The sequence below is a fragment of the Tachyglossus aculeatus genome, chromosome 8 (assembly GCF_015852505.1).
Source record: "Tachyglossus aculeatus isolate mTacAcu1 chromosome 8, mTacAcu1.pri, whole genome shotgun sequence".
NCBI classification, from domain to species: Eukaryota; Metazoa; Chordata; class Mammalia; order Monotremata; family Tachyglossidae; genus Tachyglossus; species Tachyglossus aculeatus.
The window spans coordinates 18,868,795-18,892,673 of NC_052073.1; the positions used below are offsets into that span (position 1 = coordinate 18,868,795).

General features: G+C 52.2%; 1 protein-coding gene across 1 annotated transcript in view; it reads right to left on the reverse strand.

Moving 5' to 3' along the window:
- Positions 1–23,879, reverse strand: part of LAMA5 (laminin subunit alpha 5) — a 128,497-nt gene that overhangs the window by 57,966 nt on the left and 46,652 nt on the right. Inside the window, exons 3-6 of the mRNA XM_038749884.1 lie at positions 8,071–8,188; positions 4,174–4,292; positions 2,858–3,028; positions 2,515–2,612 (exon numbers count right to left, since the gene is read on the reverse strand). Of these exons, the coding sequence (XP_038605812.1) occupies positions 2,515–2,612; positions 2,858–3,028; positions 4,174–4,292; positions 8,071–8,188 (506 nt within the window). The remainder of the gene's footprint in view (positions 1–2,514; positions 2,613–2,857; positions 3,029–4,173; positions 4,293–8,070; positions 8,189–23,879) is intronic.

Below are 23,879 nucleotides of genomic sequence, written 5' to 3' on the forward strand. Positions count from 1 at the left end.
GGGGGCAGAGGGCTTTCGGAAAACCGTGGTGGGAGGCAGAAGGATGGGAGAGACAGGAACCTGGAGGACTGGGAAGGGGAGTGAGAGCCCATGAGACAGGATGGACTTCGGGGGGCAGAGGTGGGGTAGACAAGGAACAAGGTCACAGTGGGGAGAGCAGTTGGATGGGCCAGCTGAATGAAGGGGAAGCCCGGAGGCCAAAACCTGAGCCAGGAAAGTACCAGGTGGAAGAAGGCGGAGGCCTAAGGAACCACAAGGGATTTCACAACCTTTCCTACAGATTTTGGGGTCCTCTGTGGACTTCAATTGTCCAGAATCCCTATGACCTGAGAGTTGGCTGAAGGAGGAAAAAGTATCCAAAAACATAGTTGACCAACAGGCTCCCAGAAAAAAAATAAACTCCATACCGTGGACAAAGGAGGGCTTTGATTCTGAATCTGGTTGGACACAGTCCCGGTCCCACATGTAGCTCACAGTCTTAATCACCATTTTACAGATGAGGTAACAGAGCCAGAGAAGTGAAGTGACTTCCCCAAGGTCACACAGTTAGACAAGTGGCAGGGCCGAGATTAGAACCCAGGTCCTTCTGACTCCCAAGCCCATGCTCTATTCATTAAGCCATGGTGCTTCTCTTCAAGGCTATACAGTCTTCTCATCCCCCATGCTCATCGAGGGCCAGGGAGGGAGACAAGAGGGGATGCAGACAGAAAGGGAGCCAGTCAGCTATCCTTAGAGGGAGAAGAAAGCGGAGTGAAACTGTCTTTTGAAAATCTCATCGCACCAGCAAGGAGGCTTGGACGGCATGAATGGCTTGTCTCCTCCCCTCCCTGCCACTGCCGCTCATTTTGGAGGGGATATGGGAACTGGGGAGAGGGAGTGGGAGAGAACCCGGGCCGAGATTAGAACCCAGGTCCTTCTGACTCCCAAGCCCATGCTCTATTCATTAAGCCATGGTGCTTCTCTTCAAGGCTATACAGTCTTCTCATCCCCCATGCTCATCGAGGGCCAGGGAGGGAGACAAGAGGGGATGCAGACAGAAAGGGAGCCAGTCAGCTATCCTTAGAGGGAGAAGAAAGCGGAGTGAAACTGTCTTTTGAAAATCTCATCGCACCAGCAAGGAGGCTTGGACGGCATGAATGGCTTGTCTCCTCCCCTCCCTGCCACTGCCGCTCATTTTGGAGGGGATATGGGAACTGGGGAGAGGGAGTGGGAGAGAACCCGGGTCTCTGGGGGCAGCAATGAGGAAGCTCCTCCGGCCCCACCACACTCCAATCCACAGAAGTCCGTTTTTCCACGCCCAATCCCATTGGGGCTGCAGGAAAAACAAACAAAAAACAGGCCGCAGCCCAGCCCAGGAAGGATCAGGGAAAGAGAGAGCACTCAGGTCTCCACCAGTTCCTGCATACACAAAGGAAGGGACTTCCCCATGCCCACAGAGTCAGGAACAGTGATCATCCACAAGCACACACACCAACACATTCACTCACTCTCAAGAAGGATTTGACCGTCATGGATAATTCAACCCTGGAAGAAGGGACTGAGGCAAACCTTGGAATCATCACTCCTGGGGAGACTTACAGCTGGGATCAACACCCGCGTTCCGGTTAGATTTAGTAAGCACTGGGCTACCTGGAGGCAAAGGGCTGGATGGGCTTTTACCTCTAGAGACCCTATCCAGTGAGCCCCACTGAGGTGCAGACCGAGCTGTTCCAAAACGGGCTGGAGTGTTTGCCTTGTGCCCTCTCTGGGTTGGGCTCATCCCAGCAGCAGCAGCGGCAACTAACAGGCACATGCAGACCCCACTGGCTCTTCACCTCTCCCCTTCCCCACTTGAAGGAAGCCAGGCTGAGCTGAGCCAGGCCCGGGTCAAATGGGGTTGGGACAAGCCTCAGAATATCGGCCCACACTTTCCACCTCCAGGGTTTCGTGCCTTCGACAGAGTTTCTAAGGAAGGCATTGGAAGAAGCTTTTGGAAATGCCCTTTCCCAGGCCCCCCTTGGTCCCGGAGGAGACACGATAACACTCATATCTCTCCACTGTGGGATTCCTAGCTGCACAGGGGAAGCCAATCTGTCTTTCTTACATAATTTGGGGCCAGAGAGGAGTGTGAGGGTGTGGGCGTGTGAGTGAGTGTGTGTGTGTATGGGGGGGAGGGGGTGGGGGGATGTGAGGAGAGGAGGGAGAGAGGGATGAGCAGGTGAGGCTGGTGGGATGGCAGGTTCTGAAGGGCAGGCAAAGGCACAAAGCTGGGGCTCTGAGTTGGCTGCCCAGAAGCCCTGACGGGAGAAGTGCAGGCCCACTGAAGCCTGTAGTAGCTCTCTGCAGCCTGCCTCTGGGGCTGCGAAGCCTCCCTCAGGGCTGAGAGGACGCCACTCAAACGAGCCCATGGCAGAACTACATGGCAACAGCAGCCTGGTTACTGGATCCCAAAGTCCCGCCTCCCCCCAGCTCTGCCAAGCCTTCCTTGCTGGCTCCCTGGGTCTGAACCCCTTGGGAGTCAGGGCTGTTCCTCACCTGAAGGGGTTGTTGGGGTCCTTGGCGTCACAGGCGTCAGCGTGGCCGTGGCAGACACAGCGGCCCCCAATGCTGATGTCCTTGATGCTGTAATAGTACTGGAACAGGACAGGTGCTTGCTATTAGAGTGGGCCCCACCACCACCCACTCAACCTGCCCATGGAGGGGCTATTGGACTTCAAAACCCAAGATCAAAGGAGAGACTACACCCCCTCCCATCCTCCCTTCCCTGTTTCTGGTGAAATCCCCAGAATCCTAACGGAATCTCCCCAACGGTGCATAATTGCCAGACACAGTTCCTGCTACAACCCTCCTGGGGGGGGATGGGGTCGGCAGGACTCACCCGGCGGGTGACCGTGGGGTCCCGCAAGGCCTTGCCCATGAGATGGCCCAGCAGGGTGTTGGTGCGCAGAAAGCGCAGGCGGATGTTGGTGGCCTTAGTGAAGTCCCGCAGGAGGGGTGAATAGGAGAAATTCATGGCTCCGGGGCGCCCGTTGACCAGAGACACAACAATCTGCAAGGGCAACAGACAGAGAACTGGTTCCATAGGGCCCTCAGCGGCCCACCCTCCTAAGCGCCAAAGTCAAACAGGAAGTGTCTGTGGCAGCCCAAAGGCCTGAGAGAAGTCAGGAAACACGGCTGGAGAGAGAGAGAGAAACGGTTAACTCCAATTATCGACTCAGCCCGTGAGGGCAGCAGAGGTGTGGAAATACAAAACTGCAGTTAGGACAAGAAAGGGAAAGCTGCTTGAGTTCCATCAAGGAGGATTTAGAGTGTGTATGTGTGTGTTTGGGATGGGAGAGGTTGCAGGGTCCCTGACCTGTCTGGCTAAAGGGTGGAAACTGCCCTGGGCAATGGCGACTGCAGAGAGCCACTGTCCCTGGCTATGGGTGTCAGAGAAATGCACTGAGAATATCCCCCCAAAATGGATAAACTACTCAGAGATTAACAAGAGTTGACTCTGAGTCGGGACCTTGTCTTTCTGTTTGTCTTAGGTTTGGTTCTCTTGGGGGACAATGAGGTCCAAGAACTCCCTCAGTCACCTGTTTCACAGTCCTCACTGGCAGAAAAGTCACCTTAAATCTAATCTAAATCCCTCCTACCGCTTTTGGCATCCACTTCCTCTCGCTCGGTCCTCTCCGGGACGCACCCTCTAACTCAGAGGTGGGCAATTTTTTTTGACAGGAGGGTCTCCTTGCTCCTTTTGGTAAGTGAGCATGGGCTGGCAGCGAAGAGCAGGACAAACTCCCTGCCTTGCCGGGATTACTAATGAGGATGGAATGAGTAGGGGAGGGGATTGGTAGAAGGGGTGGATTGGCGGTCCCTTCGAAGCTCCAAAGCAACCACCTGGTTTAGAGCCATGCGTCTATGCCCTCATTAATCCCAATGCCCCCCCCCCCTTCTGGGTTAGCAGGCTGGGAGCGTGCTGAGCGTATGCCCAGCTGTTGGGTCAGGGCTGCAGCAGCAGGAAGCCCCATGGGGGCAGCTGGCCCAGACTGGGCCTGTGACCATCTGCTCTAACTCTCTCTCTCACCCTTGCACCCTCTCTGGGTACCCCACATCCCTTGGAGAACCCTACAACCCAGACCTTTCCCAAGATCCCAAGGCTTTGTCTTCCCAGGTGCAGTGTCCCCTGCTCCCCTCGGAGCGGACCCTCACCTCTCCGTTCTCCAGCGGCACAATCCGAGAGTACTCGGTGGTACAGATGGCGTCGTCATCCTTGGTGATGCGCTCCAGGCTATGCAGCCCAAACTTCTCGATGCAGTCCGTCTTGGAGGCTACAGAAGCAAAAGCAGGACCCCGCAGAGGGGAGGTGAGAGGCCCAGACTAGGCAGGTAGGTGGAGCTAATAACAACACCCCCACCCTAAGCCTCAACTTAAGGGTGGTGAGGAAATTCTGAGAAGGAACAGATTTTAGGTGGGGAGGCAGCTGCATGAAACCCTGGAAAATTTGCCTGGAAAACTCTGGGGACTATGTGCCACCTGACTTGACCAGTGGCATCAGGAGGCCTCTCTGTACAATTTTTACAATGGTGAGACGGTCATGGTTGTGGCTGCTGCCACGACTTCTGGGAGGAGCCTCGAGCACTGCCGCTCCTTCCGTATTTATTGTCATCTGGGTCTTCTACAGTTTTGTTTGCATTTCCTTATGTGCCTGTTGCCAGCCCCTTCCCCTCAACTCTTATTCTTAGACTGTGATCCCCTAGAGGACCAGGAATCATGCCTATAATTCTTTGCATTTTACACACAGTGAGTGCTTAATACCATAAGAAAAAAAGTTGGTTGACACAATCCCTGCCCTCGAGGGGCTTCCAATCTAGTGGGGCTCGCTGCAGAGCCACTGGGCCTGCTCCCACCATTCTCCTCCCACCTCACAGCTGAGTCTTACTCTAGGAGGTCAGAGCCCATGCCAGCTCCTCCAAACACTGAGCTAGTCCTACACAGTCAGGCTAGGCAAGGTGTGAGCGAGTGACCCTGGAGATGAACGGTCCGACTGCTTCCCAGCAACCCCCAACCAGGGCCCTGCCTTATTTATTTATTTATTTTACTTGTGCATATCTATTCTATTTATTTTACTTTGTTAGTATGTTTGGTTTTGTTCTCTGTCTCCCCCTTTTAGACTGTGAGCCCACTGTTGGGTAGGGACTGTCTCTATATGTTGCCAATTTGTACTTCCCAAGCGCTTAGTACAGTGCTCTGCACATAGTAAGCACTCAATAAATACGATTGATTGATTGATTGAAAGGGGAGGTGGGGCTTAGCTGCAGTATTCAACCACTGGACCCTTGCATGGAAATCACAAACTCCCCCCTTCTCCAGTCCTGCCACTCATCCAGGTGGAGGGCTGTGTCTATGTGACCTGGGATGGACAACTGCGGTAGAAACTCGGCAACAGCAACCACAGTTGCTGCTCGTCCCCAAGCTGCTGTTGCTCAGCTCTCCAGCAAGTATGTCTGCTGGGTGAGTACGTGCATGAGTGTGTTTGCGTCTGCTGGGCGAGTACATGCATGTGACTGTAGTGTGCGCGCGTATAGTATTTGCTCGTGGGTGTGCCAACTTGCCCTGAATGTCTGCTTCTCTCACTGTCTCCCTCTGCCACTCCTTCCTACTCCCCAGTCCCCCAAAATGCTTGGGCTAATGGTTCCACACACCAGAGGCCCTCATCTTGGATTGCTGAGAAATATGATCACTTTAAGTTTGCTCTCTCCCTCTCTGCAGTCCCCACCACTGCTTAAAGATTCACGGGCCCTGGCTGGCTCAGCACTGGAAGCCCTTCTACAATCTTCAATAGAGGAACCCAGACCAACAGGCTCCCTGAGGGTAGATCGCCCCAGTTTCCCCTTCTTTACAGGGCAGCCCTCCCCACTCTGGTCTTCTGTACCACTTTCTCCCTCTTAAATCATGGCTCTTGGTCCCATTCTCCTGGAGGCTTTCCTCAAGAACCACCATCTGCAACCCCAATGCCAACCCCAACAATGAACTTGCTATCCTGTGCTCAACCCATTCTTAGCTTGATTGCAATAATAATAATGATTGTGGTATTTGTTAAGCACACTGTACTAAACGCCGGGGTGGATACAAAACAAATAGGGTTGGACACTGTCCCTGTCCCACATGGGGTTCAGTCTCAATCCCCATTTTACAGATGAGGTGACTGAGTCAAAGAGAAGTAAAGTAACTTGCCTAAGGTCATACAACAGACAAGTGGCGGAGCTGGGATTAGAACCCAGGTCCTTTTAACTCCCAGGCCCGTACTCTACCCACTAGGCCATGCTGCTTCTCCAGCATGTACAACTGAAGAGGTTTATTTTGATGGTCTGTCTAGTCTCCCCTAATGGACTGTGTGCCCCTTGAAGGCATGGACCATTTCTAGCCTTTAACAAGGTTCTCCAAGCACCATGTGAACTGTGTACCTTGACAAGACTTTCTGACTTGAGGGGTCCACAGTGACAGTAATCTTTGGGAAGAGGATGTGAGCAGAAAATTCCAAAGGCTGGGGTGAGTTGATGTTTTTCTGTGCTCTGAGGACTGACTCCACTTTCTGAATGCTTTTCCCTCCACCCTCTGAGACCAACTCTATCCTTTCCACATCTGACATTCTCTAGTTCCTCCCCTTTCACCCCCAATGTAGAGGCATGGGATGACACAGGATGGTATGGGATGGTCCAGAATAATGTGGGATAGCATGAAGTGATATGGGATGTGGTGGAATGGAATAGTGCAGAACAGCACAGGATGGCATGGGATGATGCAGAATGGCACAGGATGGCGCAGAATGACACAGGATGGACCGGGACGGTGCAGAATGGTGTGGGATGGCATGGAGGGGACTAGATGCCTTGTCTGCATCCCCACAGGTCCCCACACCTCTGATTCCACCCCTTCCTTAGGCCTTTTTGAAACCACCATCAAGGCTAGGGGTCTGGGTCGTGGGCCTGCCCCGGCTCAGCAAAAGGATTCGGAGGCAGCTCTATAAACCCCTTCCTTCAGCCCCAGTCCCCTGCCCAGCTGCTCCACCCTCTAAGCCCGAGAGCAGAGCTGATGCAGAGATGTGCTCCGGCCTCCCACCCTGAGTCCCCTCTCCAGAAGGGAGGAGAGACCAAACAAGGCAGAGGATAGGTGCAGGGGCTGTCCACAAGCCCAGCCCTCAGCAGCCCCTGGCAGTAGTAGTCCACACATCCCCGAGCCAGAAACAATCCTTTGGAAATCTTCAGAGCTAAATACCGGCTGTCGTGGGAGGACGTCGTGGGACGATGCGGGGCAGAGGCAGCCAGCAGCAGCTCAAGGCATCTGGTTGGCTACGTTTCACGAGTCACTGCTCTCTATCACACCAGACCTCCCTCCCTCCAGCCGCCACTAACAGCTTCCCACCCTAGCGGGGAGTCACAGCTGTCCCCCTCCCCACCTCACAGGGAACATTTTTCTTTGGAGGTACGGCGAGGAGGGTGGCAAAATGAAAAGGAGGATGAAGGAGGAATGGGGGGGGGGGGGAGGAGGAATGAGGAGTCTCAGGAAATTTAAAAACAAGTGAGGCAAAGAGGAGGGCCCTGAGGTCCCCAGGACTATTATGTGGAGATGAGGTCCCCCTTAGACTGTGAGCCCCAGGTGGACCAGGGACCCTATCCCAGTGAATCAATCAATCCATGGCACTTATTGAATGCTTACTATGTGCGGAGCACCATACTAAATGCTTGGGAGAGCAGCACATTAGTAAGAGCTTAACAACATTCACAATTCCTCAAACAATGCCTAGGCAGCAGAGATCTCCTTCCGGACCCTTCCCTAGGCTGCTAGAAGGCAAGAGACCAGAATAGGGGCCCGGTGTTTGGCTGAAATATGGGGAGGGGAGGGGCAGCAGACGTCCAATTCTACCCTGGCACTGGAGAGCATGCGGGGAGCATCCGAGGGCCTCCCCAGGCCCTGAGCTCAGGGTGGAAAGAGGTGGGAAGCGAGCTGGAGGGAGAACCAGAAAGGGCAGAGAAAGCACAAGGCCTGGAGAGAAGGTAAGGCCAAAAAAGATGTTTTTCCTGCGGCTCCTGGCCCGCTCAGACTCACAGGCGAAGTACTGCCAGGGCTGGTAGGTCAGGCCGAAGTCCGTGGAGTGCTCCAGGACCCACAGGTCGGGACGCGGTGAATTGGCAAACTTGATGAGAACATACGCTACGTGGAAAAGCTGCAAGGCAAAAGAAGATACAGGCAAGGTCAGGGTCACCGCATCAATCAGGGGCAGAACAGTTTGGAGAGGGCAGGAGGGCAGGGAGAGAGCAGGGAGCCCACATGGGCTCCCAGGAACCGGCCCCACAGAGGCAATCTGGAGAGTGAGTTTGGGCTGAGTTAGCATCCAGAGAGCATTCAGCTGTCCAGAAAGAACAACTCCCCGACTACTGCCAGGGTGACACACCCTTGGTTCAGTCTCAGGAATGGACAACCATCTGCCCTAGGTGGTTTAGGTGCCATTTGTCTGGAGGCAGGGGGCTAGACCAAATGAGCTGAGGCGTGCCCCCAGCTCCCCGGGATGAGTTGACAGAAAGAACATTTCAGGGCCAAGTACTGGGTCCACTTTCCTCTAAGGCAGAAGTGAGACTGGGGAGTGTTTCAGCTCGAAACAGCTACTGTGGTCTTGCTCTCCCTCTCCCCCCTTTTTTTTATCTGAGTTACAGTGGGTCACCTGTCTCTGAACCCAAACTGTGCCAGGCAACCCCTCCCTTGGGGTTGAACATAGGGGAGAAGGAGGCTTTGCATCAGAGAATGGACAAATTCTCTTCCTCCTTAGGCTGCTTTGGGTTGCCCTGCCCAAAAGCCTCTGCTCAGAACCACTCTGAAACCTCCTCAGGCCCTGCAGAGAGCAGCTTTCCTCAATAATTCAACCTCTGGGGCCCAGGAGAACTAAGTGTAGTCCCAAAAAGGAACAATAAGGGAGTCTCTCCAGCCTATCAGACAGCAGCATTAAGGACCAAAATCACATAGGAAAAAAGGAGGTTTTTATGGATGCCCCTCAAGCAGAGCCGAAATCCCATGGCAAATCCTCTACTGATAACAAAGTCAAAAGCATTTCCACCAATGAAAAGAGCAATTTGGGAAGTTCTCTGACAAATGATGTTTGTTTTGCTCCGAGCAGGATAAGCTACCCAGCCTGGGTCTAGTTAGAGGCATTACCTGGACAATTGATGCCTAGAAACCATACTTTGACCCATATTAGTAATAATGATAATAATAAGTTTGGTAAGCACTTACTATGTGTCAAGCATGGAGCAGACACAATCAAATCGGATAGTCCCTGCCCTGCATGGTACTCAAAGTCCAAGGGAGAGGGAGAGCAGTTAATTAATTCCCACTTTAAGGACAAGGAAACTAAGGCCCAGAGAAGTAAAGTCACGCACCCAAGGCCACAGAGCAGGCAAGTGGCAGTCGAAATTAGAACCCCACTCTCCTGACTCCCAAGCTCGTGCTCTTTCCGTTAGGACCCACTGCTCCTCAATACATCTGAAAATTCCGGGTTGTTCATGCCAGGAAGTATTTGGGAAGCTTGAATATTCTGGATAACTTGCATCTGTAAACTCATCATGGGCAGGGGTCGTTTCTACCAACTCCACTGTACTGTACTCTCCCAAGCCATTAATACAGTGCTGTGCACACAGTAGGCGCTCGATAAATTTGGTGGATTAATTAAGTGCTGTGAAGACACAGTCCAGACTCTAATTGAGCAAATCCAAGATCCCTCTGTCACACACAACTAGGATTTTTTTCAAATTGTCCGGGCCAAGAAAGCATCATTCCTCCATGTTAGTCCTTGGTGTTCCCAAGCTCAACACACACTTCTCCAACCCCTGTCAAAAAGGCCCTGCAGGCAGCCCCTTCCCACTCCCAAGGTCAGTCCTCAGTCTTGACCCCCACTGCCAAGGACCATCGGTGTCCTGATAGTCCTTTCTTTGCACTGAAACTCATCTCCCCAGGGAGAGGTGTCAGCCCTGGCTTAACAGAAGCCTGTCAAGAGGAGATAACCAGGAAATGACTCTCTTCGGGAATGGAAATCACTGGGTTATTTCCATCACCCAAAATGTCAACAGACGATGTGGAGTCTGGAAAGTTGGATGTTTTGGATTCAACAGAGAACTTTCGATGGATTAAAACAAAGCCAGGACTGTCTGTTTAAAAACTCCCACAGTTTTAGAAGTGCGGAGAACATCTGACACTTGGGCATCTTGGTATTAGTTTATCCAGTGGAGAGAGGAGGTCTCGCCTTTATAGGAAAAAGGAAAGCCACAGACACCCTTGTTTTCTACAGAGTTCAGGCTCTACTTTCAGCTTTGTGGTTTACTAATGGCCCATTTCTGGCACTCCCCATCGCAAGGCTGTTTTCCCCAGATCTGTTTCCCCCATGTCCAGACAGGGTCCCCGCCTCCTCCTTGGCTCAGTATTGTCAGTTGTTTCTGTCTTAACTGAGCCACTGCTCTCTCTATTCCAGTGGATAAATGAGGGTTGGCTTTGTGAGACCGGAAGAGACCAGGCTTGCTGCAGGAGCCAGGTTTGCTCTGCACACCTCCCTCCTTTCACCCACTGATTTTGTCCCTTTTCCGGGGTCCCGGCCCCAAATTCCCTGGGGTGTGGCCCGCCTGGTCCGCCCTCATACTTGGGCCAAGAAGATGATGGCCACACAATGGCAGCTGGGTGGTCCAGGCAGAAGTGAGGACAACTGGGCCACTGCCCTGGCCTCTGAACTCCAAGGCTGTTGGAGACAACTGGAGATAATTCATTAGTGAAGAAAGCCATAAAACCCATCACTCTTCTCCCTCCATCCCCGTTGGTTAGCTCTTTTCTCTGAGCCCCTCTGTCCCCTTAGCTTTTCAATTATCCTGCCTCTTCCCCATCCGATCAGGACACTTTCGGCAGCACTCAGCTCTTGAAGAAGAAGACCACTTTTTAATCAGGTAGAATGCAAAGGGCTGGCACAAGAGTTGGAGGCCGGGGGATGTGTAGTGAAATGAGAATTTTCAGGCTGGGGGAGATGGTGGGGTTAGTGAAAGACACAAAGAAATCCCAACTCAGCATTTTCCTGTTATCTGTCCAACCCCCGTGTCGTGGCCATCTTTCTCTTCCCTCCCTCAGCCCTGAAATGTGCCTCCGGGGGCCTTAGGAGAAAGGCAGGCCTGCATTCCACAGAGGGTGAGCTCCATCCAGGCTTATCTCTATCTCTCCAGCAGGTTACTTATGTAGGAATCTGGCTAGAGCTAACTCCAAGCCCCTTCCTCTCCTGTTCCTGGCTGGGGGAGGCCCAGGATTGAGGCTGCTCATAGGGCCACAGGTGGGTAGTGTGTGTATGTGAGGGGACATTCCTTAGAGGGTGGGGAGGGTGGGGGCAGGGGAAGGGAATGGAGGAGGTGAGTGGGAGGGCTCATTCCTCAGCAGAAAAAATATTTAACCGAAATGAGGTACGTAGGTGCAAGAAACGGTTGAATGGAGCTATCTGCAACCAGTTCAATCACAGAACACTGGGGCAGACATACCCTTTTCTCCCAACCTACATTATGTGGCTTCTTTTACAGCCATAATTCTTGCAAAGCAGAGTAAGCCCTACGGCTGGCTGGTGATCTCTGCTCTCTGTGATGTGACTAACCCAAGGTCATGCAGCAGACAAGTGGCAGAGCTGGGATTAGAACTCAGGTCCTCCTGACTCCTAGGCCTGTGTCCTATTCAATAGGCCACTTGCCTGCTATGTGACCTTGGTAAAGTCACTTAAACTTCTCTGTGTCTCAGTTTCTTCAGCTGTAAAACAAGGATTCAATACCTGTTCCCCTTCCTACTTGGCCTGTGAGCCCAATGTGGGACAGAGTCTGTGTCTAACCGGATTAACTTGTATCTACCCCAGGGCCTAGTACAACTCTTGACACACAGTAAGTGCTAAACAAACACCATTTAAAAAAAAAATAGGAATCTGGAGCCTGGTGGTGGCAGTTCCAGAGGATCTGGACTGAGCCCCAGAGCATTCCATACCCATTCCTAAAAGTGGCCCAAGAGATCCCTGAACAGGCTCCAAATCCTCACCCGACTTGCCGGGCTGTGGTCCAGACCAAGCTAAACCCCCGAATACAAGGCCCAAGTCGGAATCTCAATCAACAGGGCCTGAATGGGGCCTACTCTCATTTCCATGGGGGTGGACACAGATCTGCTAATGCTATATCTCTGCAGACACTTTTGTCCTGAAGGTTGCTGGAAACTTCAGGGAAGACAGTCACTAAAATAATTTACAGATAGGAGGAAGACAGAAGAGGATGCGCATAGGAGTTAGTGCTGAAGCGATAAGGCGAGCACAAGTGTACGTAAGTGCACAGTTGGCGCAGAAGTGGTAGCTGGGAGGACCTGGAGGGAAAAGACATAGTAATTACAGTATTTAAGCGTTGTGTGTCAAACACTATTCTAAGGGCTGGAGTAGATCAATCAATCTTATTTATTGAGCACTTAACTGTGTTTAGAGCACTGTACTAAGTGCTTAGGAGAGTGCAATATAATAGAGCCAGTAGACACAGTCCCTGGTCCCAAAAAGCTTACAGTCTAGAGGGGGGAGATACAAGTTAATCAGGGTGGACACAGTCCCTGTCCCACATGGGGCTCACAGTGCAAGAGCTTTGCACATAGTAAGAGCTCAATAAATATGATCGAATGAATGAAATAGGAGGGAAAACAGGTACTGAATTCCCACTTTACAGTTAAGAAAACAGGCACACAGAAGTTAAGCGACTTCCCCAAGGTCACACAGTAGGCAAGCTGATTGAGAACCCAGGTCCTCTGATTCACAGGCCTGTGCTCTTTCCACTAGGTGAAGGTTTCCCCGAGAAGAGGTGCTTTCAGAAGAGCTCAGACAGGGATAATTATTTTGGTGGAATTGGAAGGGGAAGATGTTCCAGGCAGGAGGGAAAGAGCAAGCAATAGGTCTTTGGGTGGGAGACACAGAAATGAGGCTCGATGAATCAATTAGCCTGGAGAGGACAGAAGGGTATGAACAGGGGTATAGTGGGGAATGAGAGCAGATAAGTAGGAGGGAGATAACTGACTTGAATGCCATAGAGTCAACAGAAGTTTCTGCTTGATGTGCAGCAGAATGGGCAACCACTGAGTGGAGAAATATGTGTTTTAGAAAAACTATCCATCGCTGTTGGTGCTTGGCCCTTCCCACCCAAACCGTCCCACTTGGCCTGACATGATCCCAACAGAAGGAGCCAGTTTTAGGAGGAGACTTGAACCCGCACTTGCTTTCCACCATTTCCAAAGGGTTTTATAATTTGGTGCCCACTCAGGAGTGTGTGTCACTGCTTTACAAGTCATGGGAGGTCCCGGTAAACATTAACAGAACTTAATGGGAGTGAACTTCCTGCTTACCCTTTTCCCCTTCTCCAGCCAGGAGCCCTGGGCCGGACAGGCCCTGACCTGGCCTCAAGGGAACAGCCTCAGCGTTAATCGGTCAGCTTTCCGTTTCGGCCTCTCTGACGGGCAGCCAACCCACCCCACAAACCGCTCCTCTAGCACATGTTCAGATCTACGTTTCTCACCCCTCCTCGGGGACAACATGCTAGAACAATAACTGTCTGAACTATTTGGGGCCAAAGCTATTTCTGGCTAGGAAATACTTGGCCAGAAACTCCAACACACTCGGTAACCCACTTTTCTGATTTTTGTTGGATTTTCCTAGCTTTTTAGCTTACTCGAGCTAGCCTTGGCTCGAGCAGTGGGGGAGATCAGATAGGAATCAGATTATATGAATGTCTGTGGCCTCAGCACCTCAACCACAGTACACCGAAGAAGTTAAACCAAGCTTGATTTAATTTGGATGGGAGTGGGTTGGTCACCTCAAGGAGGGACGGAACCTTCCTCCACAGTCCACCACCGGCTGCAGGATAATCCTCCCAGGGTATTTCCACCCTGGGCCAAAAGAAGGGGGCCTGGAAGGGGAAGGCAGGGGGGGTCCGTAGGACTAGACGCAAAAGCCAGAAAGAGGAAAGAGGTGTTGTACATATCTTGTGTCCCAGGAAGTGACCTATAGGCTAGTGCCAGCCTTGTCCCTCCTGGCTATGCCATGACCCATGCAGAGGAGCTCCCCCCACACAGATGCATGCTTTTTTTCTTTTTCTCTTTCTCTCTTCTGCCGCCCCCCCCGTCACCCCCTGAGGCTCAGATCGGCACAGATCCCAGACAAATATGCTCCTTTAAGACTGCTGATTACAGATTCTTTTCCTGCTTAGAAGACTTTCCCCAACACGCCCTACACCACCACCACTCCCCCTATAACTAAAAAGAAACATTCCCTCTCTTACTGAAAATAAGTTGCTTGAGGGTGGAAGGTTATCTACAAGGGTGTGAATAGTAGTCCCAATAGAGCATTACTAGATATCCTTTTCCCACAGTGTTTAGTACAGTGCTTGGCATATAGTAAGCGCTTAACAAGATACCACAATTGTAATTATTATCGTCTTTCCTGGGAATCCTCCTCAAACTAATTCCTCTGAGCCACTTCACTTAGCAAGGAGTTCTACCTCTATAAATCATGTGCGCCCTTTCTGTTACCTTTGTATTGTATAGCTCTGTTACTTGCACTTTATGTGGGCAGGTATGTTTGTGACACTGGTGTTTGTTCTGCTTTCCCCTAATAGACTGTAAGCTCCCTGAGGGCAGGGGCAATAACCTGTTCTTCCTCTCATTCCCCCTAGCACCATGTACAGGATTCTGCATAGAGAAAGCACTCAGTACAGACTCCTGTTTTATTGACAGTGTTGGGATGGGGGTCGGGATGGGATTCAAACCCTTGTCTCTGGATGGGACACAAAGGAACTTCAGGAGTGGAAACTGCTGGAGCCTTTCCCAGTAGCCAGGGCGGGTCAAGCTCTCCCTCCAGGGATCAAGAGGGCAGGTGAGCCCATCCCTCCAGCCCTGTCCGCCCACTAGCCAGCAGGGCCTGCATCAGACATTCCTCAGTGGGACAGGGCAGCCTGAGGTTCCTGCTTAAAATAGCCTGAAAACTGGAGTCATCAGCACTGGCCCCCCCATCTCTTCTCCAGGCCCAACCCGGGGCTGGGCTTCCTCTGCCCATCGGTGCCATCGGAGTGCAGCTGGAAAGGCCTGTCCGTCCAGGAAGGTAAAGTAATCCCATGTCTGGAGGAAGCCTGGTCTCTATGGAGACAGCTTGGGGAGGGGGGTAGTGTTTGATGTAGGAGCTGGATCGCCACTGCCTGCACAGCTGGGGACTCAGGACAGGCCTGGAGCTGAACTAGGGCTGGTGAGCAAGCAGGACTCCTAGCCAAGGGTGCATAAAGACCCTCCCCACCCCAACTCCTCTCCCCACAGCCCACCACCACATCTGCACATGTTCCTCTTCACCACTCCCACACAACATCAACATCATCACGAATATTATCAACATGTATGTTCAGTTTCATAAAACCGAAAACATAAAAGTCTCCCCCTTCTAGACTGTGAGCCCACTGTTGGGTAGGGACTGTCTCTAGATGTTGCCAACTTGTACTTCCCAAGCGCTTAGTACAGTGCTCTGCACACAGTAAGCGCTCAATAAATACGATAGATTGAATACCATGTTCATACACGGAGAGAATATTCATTCACCAACTCCCACATACAGGTACCCCCAGCCCCAACCACCCTCTAACTCACTAAGAACCTAATCTACACTGGTTAACAACGATGCACACAAATATCCATTGCCATCACAAGCAAATTCACTCAAGCAGACATACACATACTCGTAAACACTCAGTGTGGTTTCTGTAGTCAGCTGGGGGCCATCCACTTCATTCATTCTCGTATTTATTGAGCACTTACTGTGTGCAGAGCGCTTGGAAAGTGCAGTTCAGCAAAGAGAGACAATCCCTGCCCATAATGGGCTCACAGTCCAGAAGCGGGGAGACAGACATCAAAACTGGTGTCTAGCACTACTTCTACTCAGCCAGTCTCCAGAAGCCTGCCCTTTGCCTTTGGCCCCCTCGCCGAGCTGGCTTTCCAAACTCAATTAGCCAGTACATTTGAAGGCGCCTGCTTCTTGGGCAGAGCTATGGTCAAGAGAGAAATGCTGTATTGTGCTCTCTGCAGGAGAGAGCAGACACAATAATGAAAATGCTCAGTCACCGGCCAGTCCAGGAACACAAACGGAGGAGGGAAGAAAGGCCAGCTTGTGCCTACCAAGCAAGAGAGAGACAGAGACAGAGAGAGACAGAGAGAGATGGTGTGTGTGCACACATATGTGCACGGATGCATTTGGGCTCCACAGAGACAAGGAGAGGGAATGGGGAGCGGGTGCAGAGAGAGGTGCCGTGATTGCTGTGCTTTAGGAATGACATTCTGAGAAGAATGAATAAGGCTACGCATCTCCCCCTCTAAATGGGAAGCACTGTGGCCTGATAAAGCATTTCCTGGGAGTCAAAAGACCTTGGGTTCCAATCCCAGCTCCGCCATGGGTCTGCTGTCACAGATGCACAGCTTCCTTGGCTGGAAGTGGGTCACTTCACTTCACTTTTCTGGGCCTCAGTTACTCATCTGTAAAATGGGGGCTAAGACTAGGAGCCCCATGTGAGACGGGGACTGGATCTAACTTGACAACCTTGAATCCAACCCAATACTTAGCACAGAGCCTGGCACATAGTGGTGCTTAAACAATCAATCAATCGTATTTATTGAGCGCTTACTGTGTGCAGAGCACTGTACTATGCGCTTGGGAAGTACAAGCTGGCAACACATAGAGACAGTCCCTACCCAACAGTGGGCTCACAGTCTAAAAGGGGGAGACAGAGAACAAAACAAAACATACTAACAAAATAAAATAAATAGAATAGATATGTACAAGTAAAATAGAGTAATAAATATGTACAAACATATATACATATATACAGGTGCTGAGGGGAAGGGAAGGAGGTAAGATGGGGGGGATGGAGAGGGGGATGAGGGGGAGAGGAAGGAAGGGGCTCAGTCTGGGAAGGCCTCCTGGAGGAGGTGAGCTCTCAGTAGGGCCTTGAAGAGAGGAAGAGAGTGAGCTTGGCAGATGGGCAGAGGGAGGGCATTCCAGGCCTGGGGAATGACGTGGGCCGGGGGTCGATGGCAGGGCAGGCGAGAACGAGGTACAGTGAGGAGATTAGCAGCAGAGGAGCAGAGGGTGTGGGGTGGGCTGTAGAAGGAGAGAAGGGAGGTGAGGTAGGAGGGGGCGAGGTGATGGACAGCCTTGAAGCCCAGGGTGAGGAGTTTCTGCCTGAACACCTGCCTGCCTAAACACCATTTTAAAAAAAAAGTACCCTAAAGAAAGTGCCACAGCACCCCACCGCTCCAGACACTCAACTAGGGAAGCCTAGAGAGTGGACTGTGGACTGACAGTGATTCAGCCATCCACCAGCGTTCTACAGGAGGCAAGGGCCCAGCCCCCAGAACATCGAACCGGCAGGCTTTGGCTCCTCCACTGCACTGGATTACTCCAGTCCTTCAAAATGGCAGACCCTCTTGGCTGCCCTTTCTTTCTTCTATACATCAGAACTGGTTCAGTCTCCCAGCACCCTCTCTGCAGGAGAGAACACCGGGGACGCTGAGGGTGCCAGGGCTCAGGAACTCAGATCTTCAGCTCCCAGACACATTTCATCTGGGACTCCTTGAGCTGCCCAGCCTGACATCAGCATGGAAGCACTGCATCTGCCCTGGGGGTTTTGAGGCAGATGTTTGGAAGGCTCTTTTTACAGCACAACCCTTTCCCTCTTGCATGGAGTGGCTATTTTCTATTAGAAGCAAGAAGGAATAATAGTAATAATTGTGGTGTTTGTTAAGTGCTTAGTGTCGAGCACTGAATTTACTAAGTGCTGGAGTAGAAACAAGTTAATCAAGACCCACATGGGGCTCACAGTCTAAATATGAGGGAGCACAGGTGCTGAGTTCCCATTTTGCAGATGAGGGAACTGAGGCCCAGAGAAGTTACGTGACTTGCCCACAATCACACAGCAGACAAGTGGCGGAGCTGTGATTAGGACCCAGATCCTCTGACTCCCTGCCTGGGCTCTTTCCACTAGGGCACACCGCTTCACAGGAAGAATAGAATTTTGTTTTTCCTTATTTTACTTTGTTTTGTGGTAACTAAGGAGTGGGGCCCCTTCTGTTCACTGTCCTTTCCACAAGTACATCCTCCCCACTAAGGCTAGCCTGGCAGGGAGGGAGGCAAAGGAAGAACAATGATCATTTGGAAGGCTGCTCCATTCAGACAAATAATCAATTTGCTCAATTCTTCACCCTAAGAATTACTACGTGCTAAGCACTGGGGTAGATAAAAGATAATCAGTCCCTGTCCCACACAGTGTTCACAATACGAGGGAGAACAGATATTTCAGCATTTTACAGATGAAAAGCTGAGGCAGGGGCATGTGAAGTGATTTTTCCATGGTAGCACAGCAGGCAAGTGGCAGAGGCGAATTAGGGGCCTCTTTCCATGAGGCTACACTGCTTCTCACCTCAGCCCTCATTTTCAGTCTTGTTTAACCTGAACCCAGTTTTCTGGCAGAGACATGGCACAGCCAGGTGTACAGGGCTCTGAGGATAGAGCACCTCTGGGGATATAATGGTGGTGAAGATGAAAATGGCATCCCCCTAGAAACTAAACTTTGAGGGCAGGACCTAGCGCTTTGGTTGTTTTGAAACACCACACAGCTTTCAGATTGGCTTGGGCTTGCAGAGGGCACATTCAGTTTAGATGGTGGTCGGTACCGGTCACGTTCTTCCCTCTAAAATCACAGTTCAGAGCGCTTCTACTCCAGGCAGTTTTCCCTGAGTCACTTTACCCACCCTCCATCCACCTCCAGAATCTATGACCCACCCCTCCCTTTCAATTATTCTTGAAGTAGCAGGTCGGTATCTCTCTGAACATACTGACTGGAAGCTCACCCTCTAGTCTCTAAGCTCATTGGGGGCAGGGAATATATCTACCGATGCAGTACACAGCAAGCATTAATACAGTGCCCTGCACAAGGTAAATGTTCAATAAATACCACTGATCAACTGATTGACTGAATGTCTGCTTAGATGATGTGCTCCAGGCCCACAGGCCTTTGGTGTCCTGTACAACGGGCCCCAAGTGTGTATGTGACGCTCCCGGCCTCAGATAACTCTCAGAAAACACTTGCTGGAGACCTGCCCTGGAGACTCGGGCTGTGTTTTTTGCCAAGGGGTTTTCCCTACTTCAGCGCAGGCTCCGGGGGCGGGGGGGGGGGGGGGGGGGGGGGGGGTTGGGAGGGGGAAAAAATCAATTATATTTACTGAGCACTTTCTGTGTGCAGAGTACTAAACTTAAATGCTTGAGAGAATTCAATATAACAGAGTTTAGTAGACAGGTCCCTACTCACAAAGAGTTTACAGCCTGGAGGTGTCCAGGAATATACAATCATCTTGGAGCCGAAATCCATCTGGTGCCACGGTGAGAGGACTCTGCTTACAGGTTGGTACAGTATTTCATTTCTATTTAGGTTATCTTGGAAGACGGCATAGATTGGAAATTAACACAAGGGAAATCCTTTTATAGTCTCATGCTCTTAATGGGGTGATTCATGGGGAACTGGCTTGGCTCTAATCTGGGACAGGGAGGGTCTCCCCAACCAGCTGGGAGCGGAGGAGGGAAAGGGAGCCAAAGCTCTGCTGGGAGGAGGGCGTTTTAGCTGAACAGTAGCCTTCCCTGGAGGGGGAACCAATTCAAATGCCAAAGGGATTGCTTAATTGGCCTGGGGGCGGCTGCACCCCAGGCTGGCTGGGGGAGGAGAGAAGCGGGCAGAGGGAGGGGAGAGAGTGGGGGTTCAGGTCTCCTAGGGTTCACCAAGCCCCTGGGGTCAAGGTGGGGCCCTCTGGGCCCAGGGCTCTGCTGCAGCAGACTGGATGAAGCAGGAACCCACATGCATTCCTCAGGCTGCACCCACTTTGCTGATCTCGGTTCTCCAGAAGGTCGCCCCAGACACCAGGACGAATGGAGACTAAGGAGCCTTCTAATGCCAACCGGTCAAAACTGGAGCAGAGGGAAAGGGTGGAAGAGAGAGGGGTGGGGGGCGGGGAGAGAGGGGCAGGGGGACAAGGAAGGGGTAAGATTGGGAAGAAAAGGGAGAGGGAGGGAATTGGAGGAGGAGCAAGGAGCCAAAAGCCTGGTGGGGGTGGGTAGGGTGGAAGGAAAAGAAAAAGAAGGAGTGAAAGAAAGGGTAAGAGAAAATGGAAGCACAAGCCAGGGAATGGAAGGGGAAACAAACGGAGGCCAAGAAAAGGGGCGGGGGCAGTGCTGGGGGACCGGAAGAAATGCTTTCTTTACCATCTACATTTTTCCCCAATGAAAGCACTAACACAAATATTGACTCGCACTGCTTCAGATTAGGAGATGAGGAGAATGGAAATTCTTTCCTCAGAGAGAGAATTCCACAGTGCAAGGAGAAGGGTCTCCCAGCTCCACAGTCAGCACCAACCCAGCTAACAAGGCTCCACGGAAAGTGGCAGGGCAGGATACGGTTCCTCCCCAAACCCCCACCACCACACAAGCACACAGGGGTTGAGAGGACCCTAGGGCCCTAGCCAGGATGGGGCAGGGGGTAACGCAGCTTTGGGGTTGGCAGGGGGGAACCCACTGGTGAGGAAGCCGTGCCTCAAACATGGCTTCCCCTGCCTCCATGTCTTCTGGCTTGGCCTTTGGGGTGGGACCTGCAGTTTTGGGATCTGATAGGAGGGGCCTGGCCCACAGAAAGCAGGGCTCGGGGGTGGAGGGGGGGGAGACAGGAGGGATGGGGAGACTCAGAGGCAGCAAAGACAAGAGGCCACTGGCATTTCTAGACTGTGAGCCCGTTGCTGGGTAGGGACTGTCTCTGTTGCTGACTTGTACTTCCCAAGTGCTTAATACAGTGCTCTGCACACAGTAAGCGCTCAATAAATATGACTGAATGAATGAATCCCGGCTCTCATGGTAGAAAGGGCCAGAAAATCCTCGCCTTGGGCCCTGTGGAGGTCTTCCATCAGAGAGCTGCTTGCACTGACCTTTCCCGCTCAGATTTCTGGGCAGCAACAGAAAAAGGAAAAAATGCCGATGTTATTTTTAAAAAAGAGTCTATTTTGGGGCCGGCACGTCTCCAGAGGGCTCTGAACCAGCCCCAGGAGCCCCAACAGTGCATCGGTTCCCCGAAAGAGGCCAGGCCAGGGCTAGCAACTGAGCCACCCAAAGGGGCTCTGGGGGCAGAACCAGGACTTTTCCTATAGACCCAGTTTTGGGGGGCAGCACAAGAGGGAGGTGGGACAAAGGGTTAGGGTGATCAGCCTTTTAAATCTTATCCTCGGTGCCTGGAGGGAATCACCACAGTCAATTAAACTCAAAAGAAGCCAAGAGATTCTGGAGTAAGAGGGTTTCCATTCTGGCTTCCACAGGGGTGCAGGAGGGAGCGGAGGTGACAAGAGCAGAAACATCTGAAGATCTCATGATTGGGTCGGCAAGACCAAACCTCTGTCCCTCGGGTTACGTAGCCTCCTTCTGCCTGAGAGACGTAAAGGAAATTCAGTAGTCCATTCCCTAACTGCAGGGTGGGACAAGCAACTGAAGCCCTTGGGGAGCTGGGGAGACTTGGATTTTCCCCTCTGGAGTGCTGACTGACCATCCGGTGTTGCAGGAAAGGCTGGAGAGTGGAAGGAGCAACATCCTGTCTCGCTGGGGAAGGAACAAGAATGGGCTTGGCCATTCTGGTGATGAAATAAACTGTTTAAGCAGAACTCAGAAGGAGCCTCCTTTACAGTCCTCAGCAGAGACTTCCCCTGGCAGGTTTGGGGCATCCCTGGAGGCCATAGCTGCTGGGGGTGCAGGAAAAGCGGCTGGGAAAGAGACACAAAAAGTGGAACTGCCCACCAGTGTGGCACCCTATGGAAACCCAGCATAGAGGAGAGTCCCTCAGGATTCCTCCTTTCTTCTTTCCTCACCCCCTCCTCATCCACCTATAGGCAGGCTGTGCCCAGGTCAGGAAAAACTTGGGGAAGCCAGCCCGGTTCAGGGTCATTTCCTGTCCTGAAAACCCCCATCCTGAGAGTCCAGCTTGGACCCGGATTCCTGAGGCCACGCCGGCCCTGCCCTCTAACTCTTACCCGGACAGTATATGACCCAGGGTCAGGACTGGTTTTCCCCAGACACCCCCACCTCCCACTCCAATCCTATCCCAGTTCAGCCCATCTCCAGTCCGGCCTGAGAGGCGTGACTCTCTGCCCAGAGGGCTCTCTCCCCTCCCCTGCTCTCCCCAGGGAGACCCGGCTCTGAGTCACTGCCCGTGATTCCGGCCCTGTCCGGTAACGAGAGCTCCTTGGCGCCGTGCTGAGACAGGAAGCATGAGGAGGGAGCCAAGCTTCAGGGACAGAAGGGGTGGGGGAATCTTCAGGACCTCCAGGCCTGGGGGTCTCAGCGTAAGCGCTCCAAACAGCAGGCTGAATGATGTCCAGGAGAGAAGAGGCGGAAGCCGCAGATCATTCCCAGGGCACAGGGCCAGAGGCAGCTCACTACCCTGAAGTGCCCACGCCTGCTTCCCCGGGCATCTATTCCCTGATTCACATGAGCTTGGCCCAGTTTCAGGTTGCCATGCCTCCCCCTTACCAACTCCCCGAGAGCCTCCCTCCACCCCAGCTCCCACCCTCCATCTCAGAGGGCTCTGGTCACCATGGCCCCCATACTCCTGAAGGCTTCAGGTCCATTCACCACTCCCTGCCTCACCACGGAGTTGGGCTCCTTCTTGAGGAAGGGGGGCACCCTTCAGGCCAAGTGCCCACCTTCCCCAACTCCAGGACCGCAAGCACTCTAGCGAGCCTGGATCCACGAAAGCCCCTCTAATTTTGGAAATCTTGAAGCCCCAGGGACATCTAAGAGAACATGTAGTCAATTTCGACTCTCATGAGTTCCAGGGCCAAATCACTCAGCCTGCTGAGCTCAGGAGGGTGACCCAGGCCCCCCTGCCAATATCATGCTCCTTTTTTCCCTCTTGTTCTTTGGGGAAACCAAAGATCCTGAGCCAGAGAGGGTGCCTGGGTTGTCTGGAAAAAAAGGCCAAGAGGGCTGCAGCTAAACGTGGGTCAACCACATCTGGAAGCTTCATTTAAAAGGAAACTGTGCTGGAAGGAGAAGAGAGATGCTTTTTAAATCAACCCAGGCTCAGTGAAGTCAGCTCCCCGGGTGCGCCCCAGCGAGAGTGAGCTTCCCAGGGTCTGTGTGTCCCTCTGCCTGATGATGAGGTTCACAACCAATCAATCCACTGTATTGATTCTACAGAGATTTGAACTAAACCACTTGGTAGAGTAGAAACAGTCCCTGCCCTCAAGACAATGGCATTCTAGTGTGGGAGACAGATGTTACAATAAACTCAAGAAACTTCACCAGTTTCCAAACTGGTATTTCCTTCTGCTCTCAGGACAAGTCTGCCAGCGTCTTAAACTCCATATGGCTAAAACTGAACTCTTCATCATCCCTCCTAAACTCCCTAACTTTTCGATCATGGCCAACCGCATCACCATCCCCCCTATTCCCAAAACTCACATCCTTGTTGGCCCCTTAGATGCTTCTCACTTTCACTTTCTACATTCAGTATCCTTCACCATCTGCTAAGCTTTCTGTCATGGTATTTCACGGCTCTCTCCCTTCCTCTCTGCCCTTACAGCCAACACCCCGACACCCCATCTGGCCCCCATCATCTCCTAACTGGATGACTGCAAGCCTCCTTGCCGGCCTTCCTGCCTCCAGCCTCCCTCATCTTCAGAGCATCCCCGAAGGAGCTCCCTGGAAGGGTCAGTGTAGGCCTCCACTCCTCATATTGTTATTTTTATTTGAGGACACTCTCCTCCCAAGTGGTCTAGTG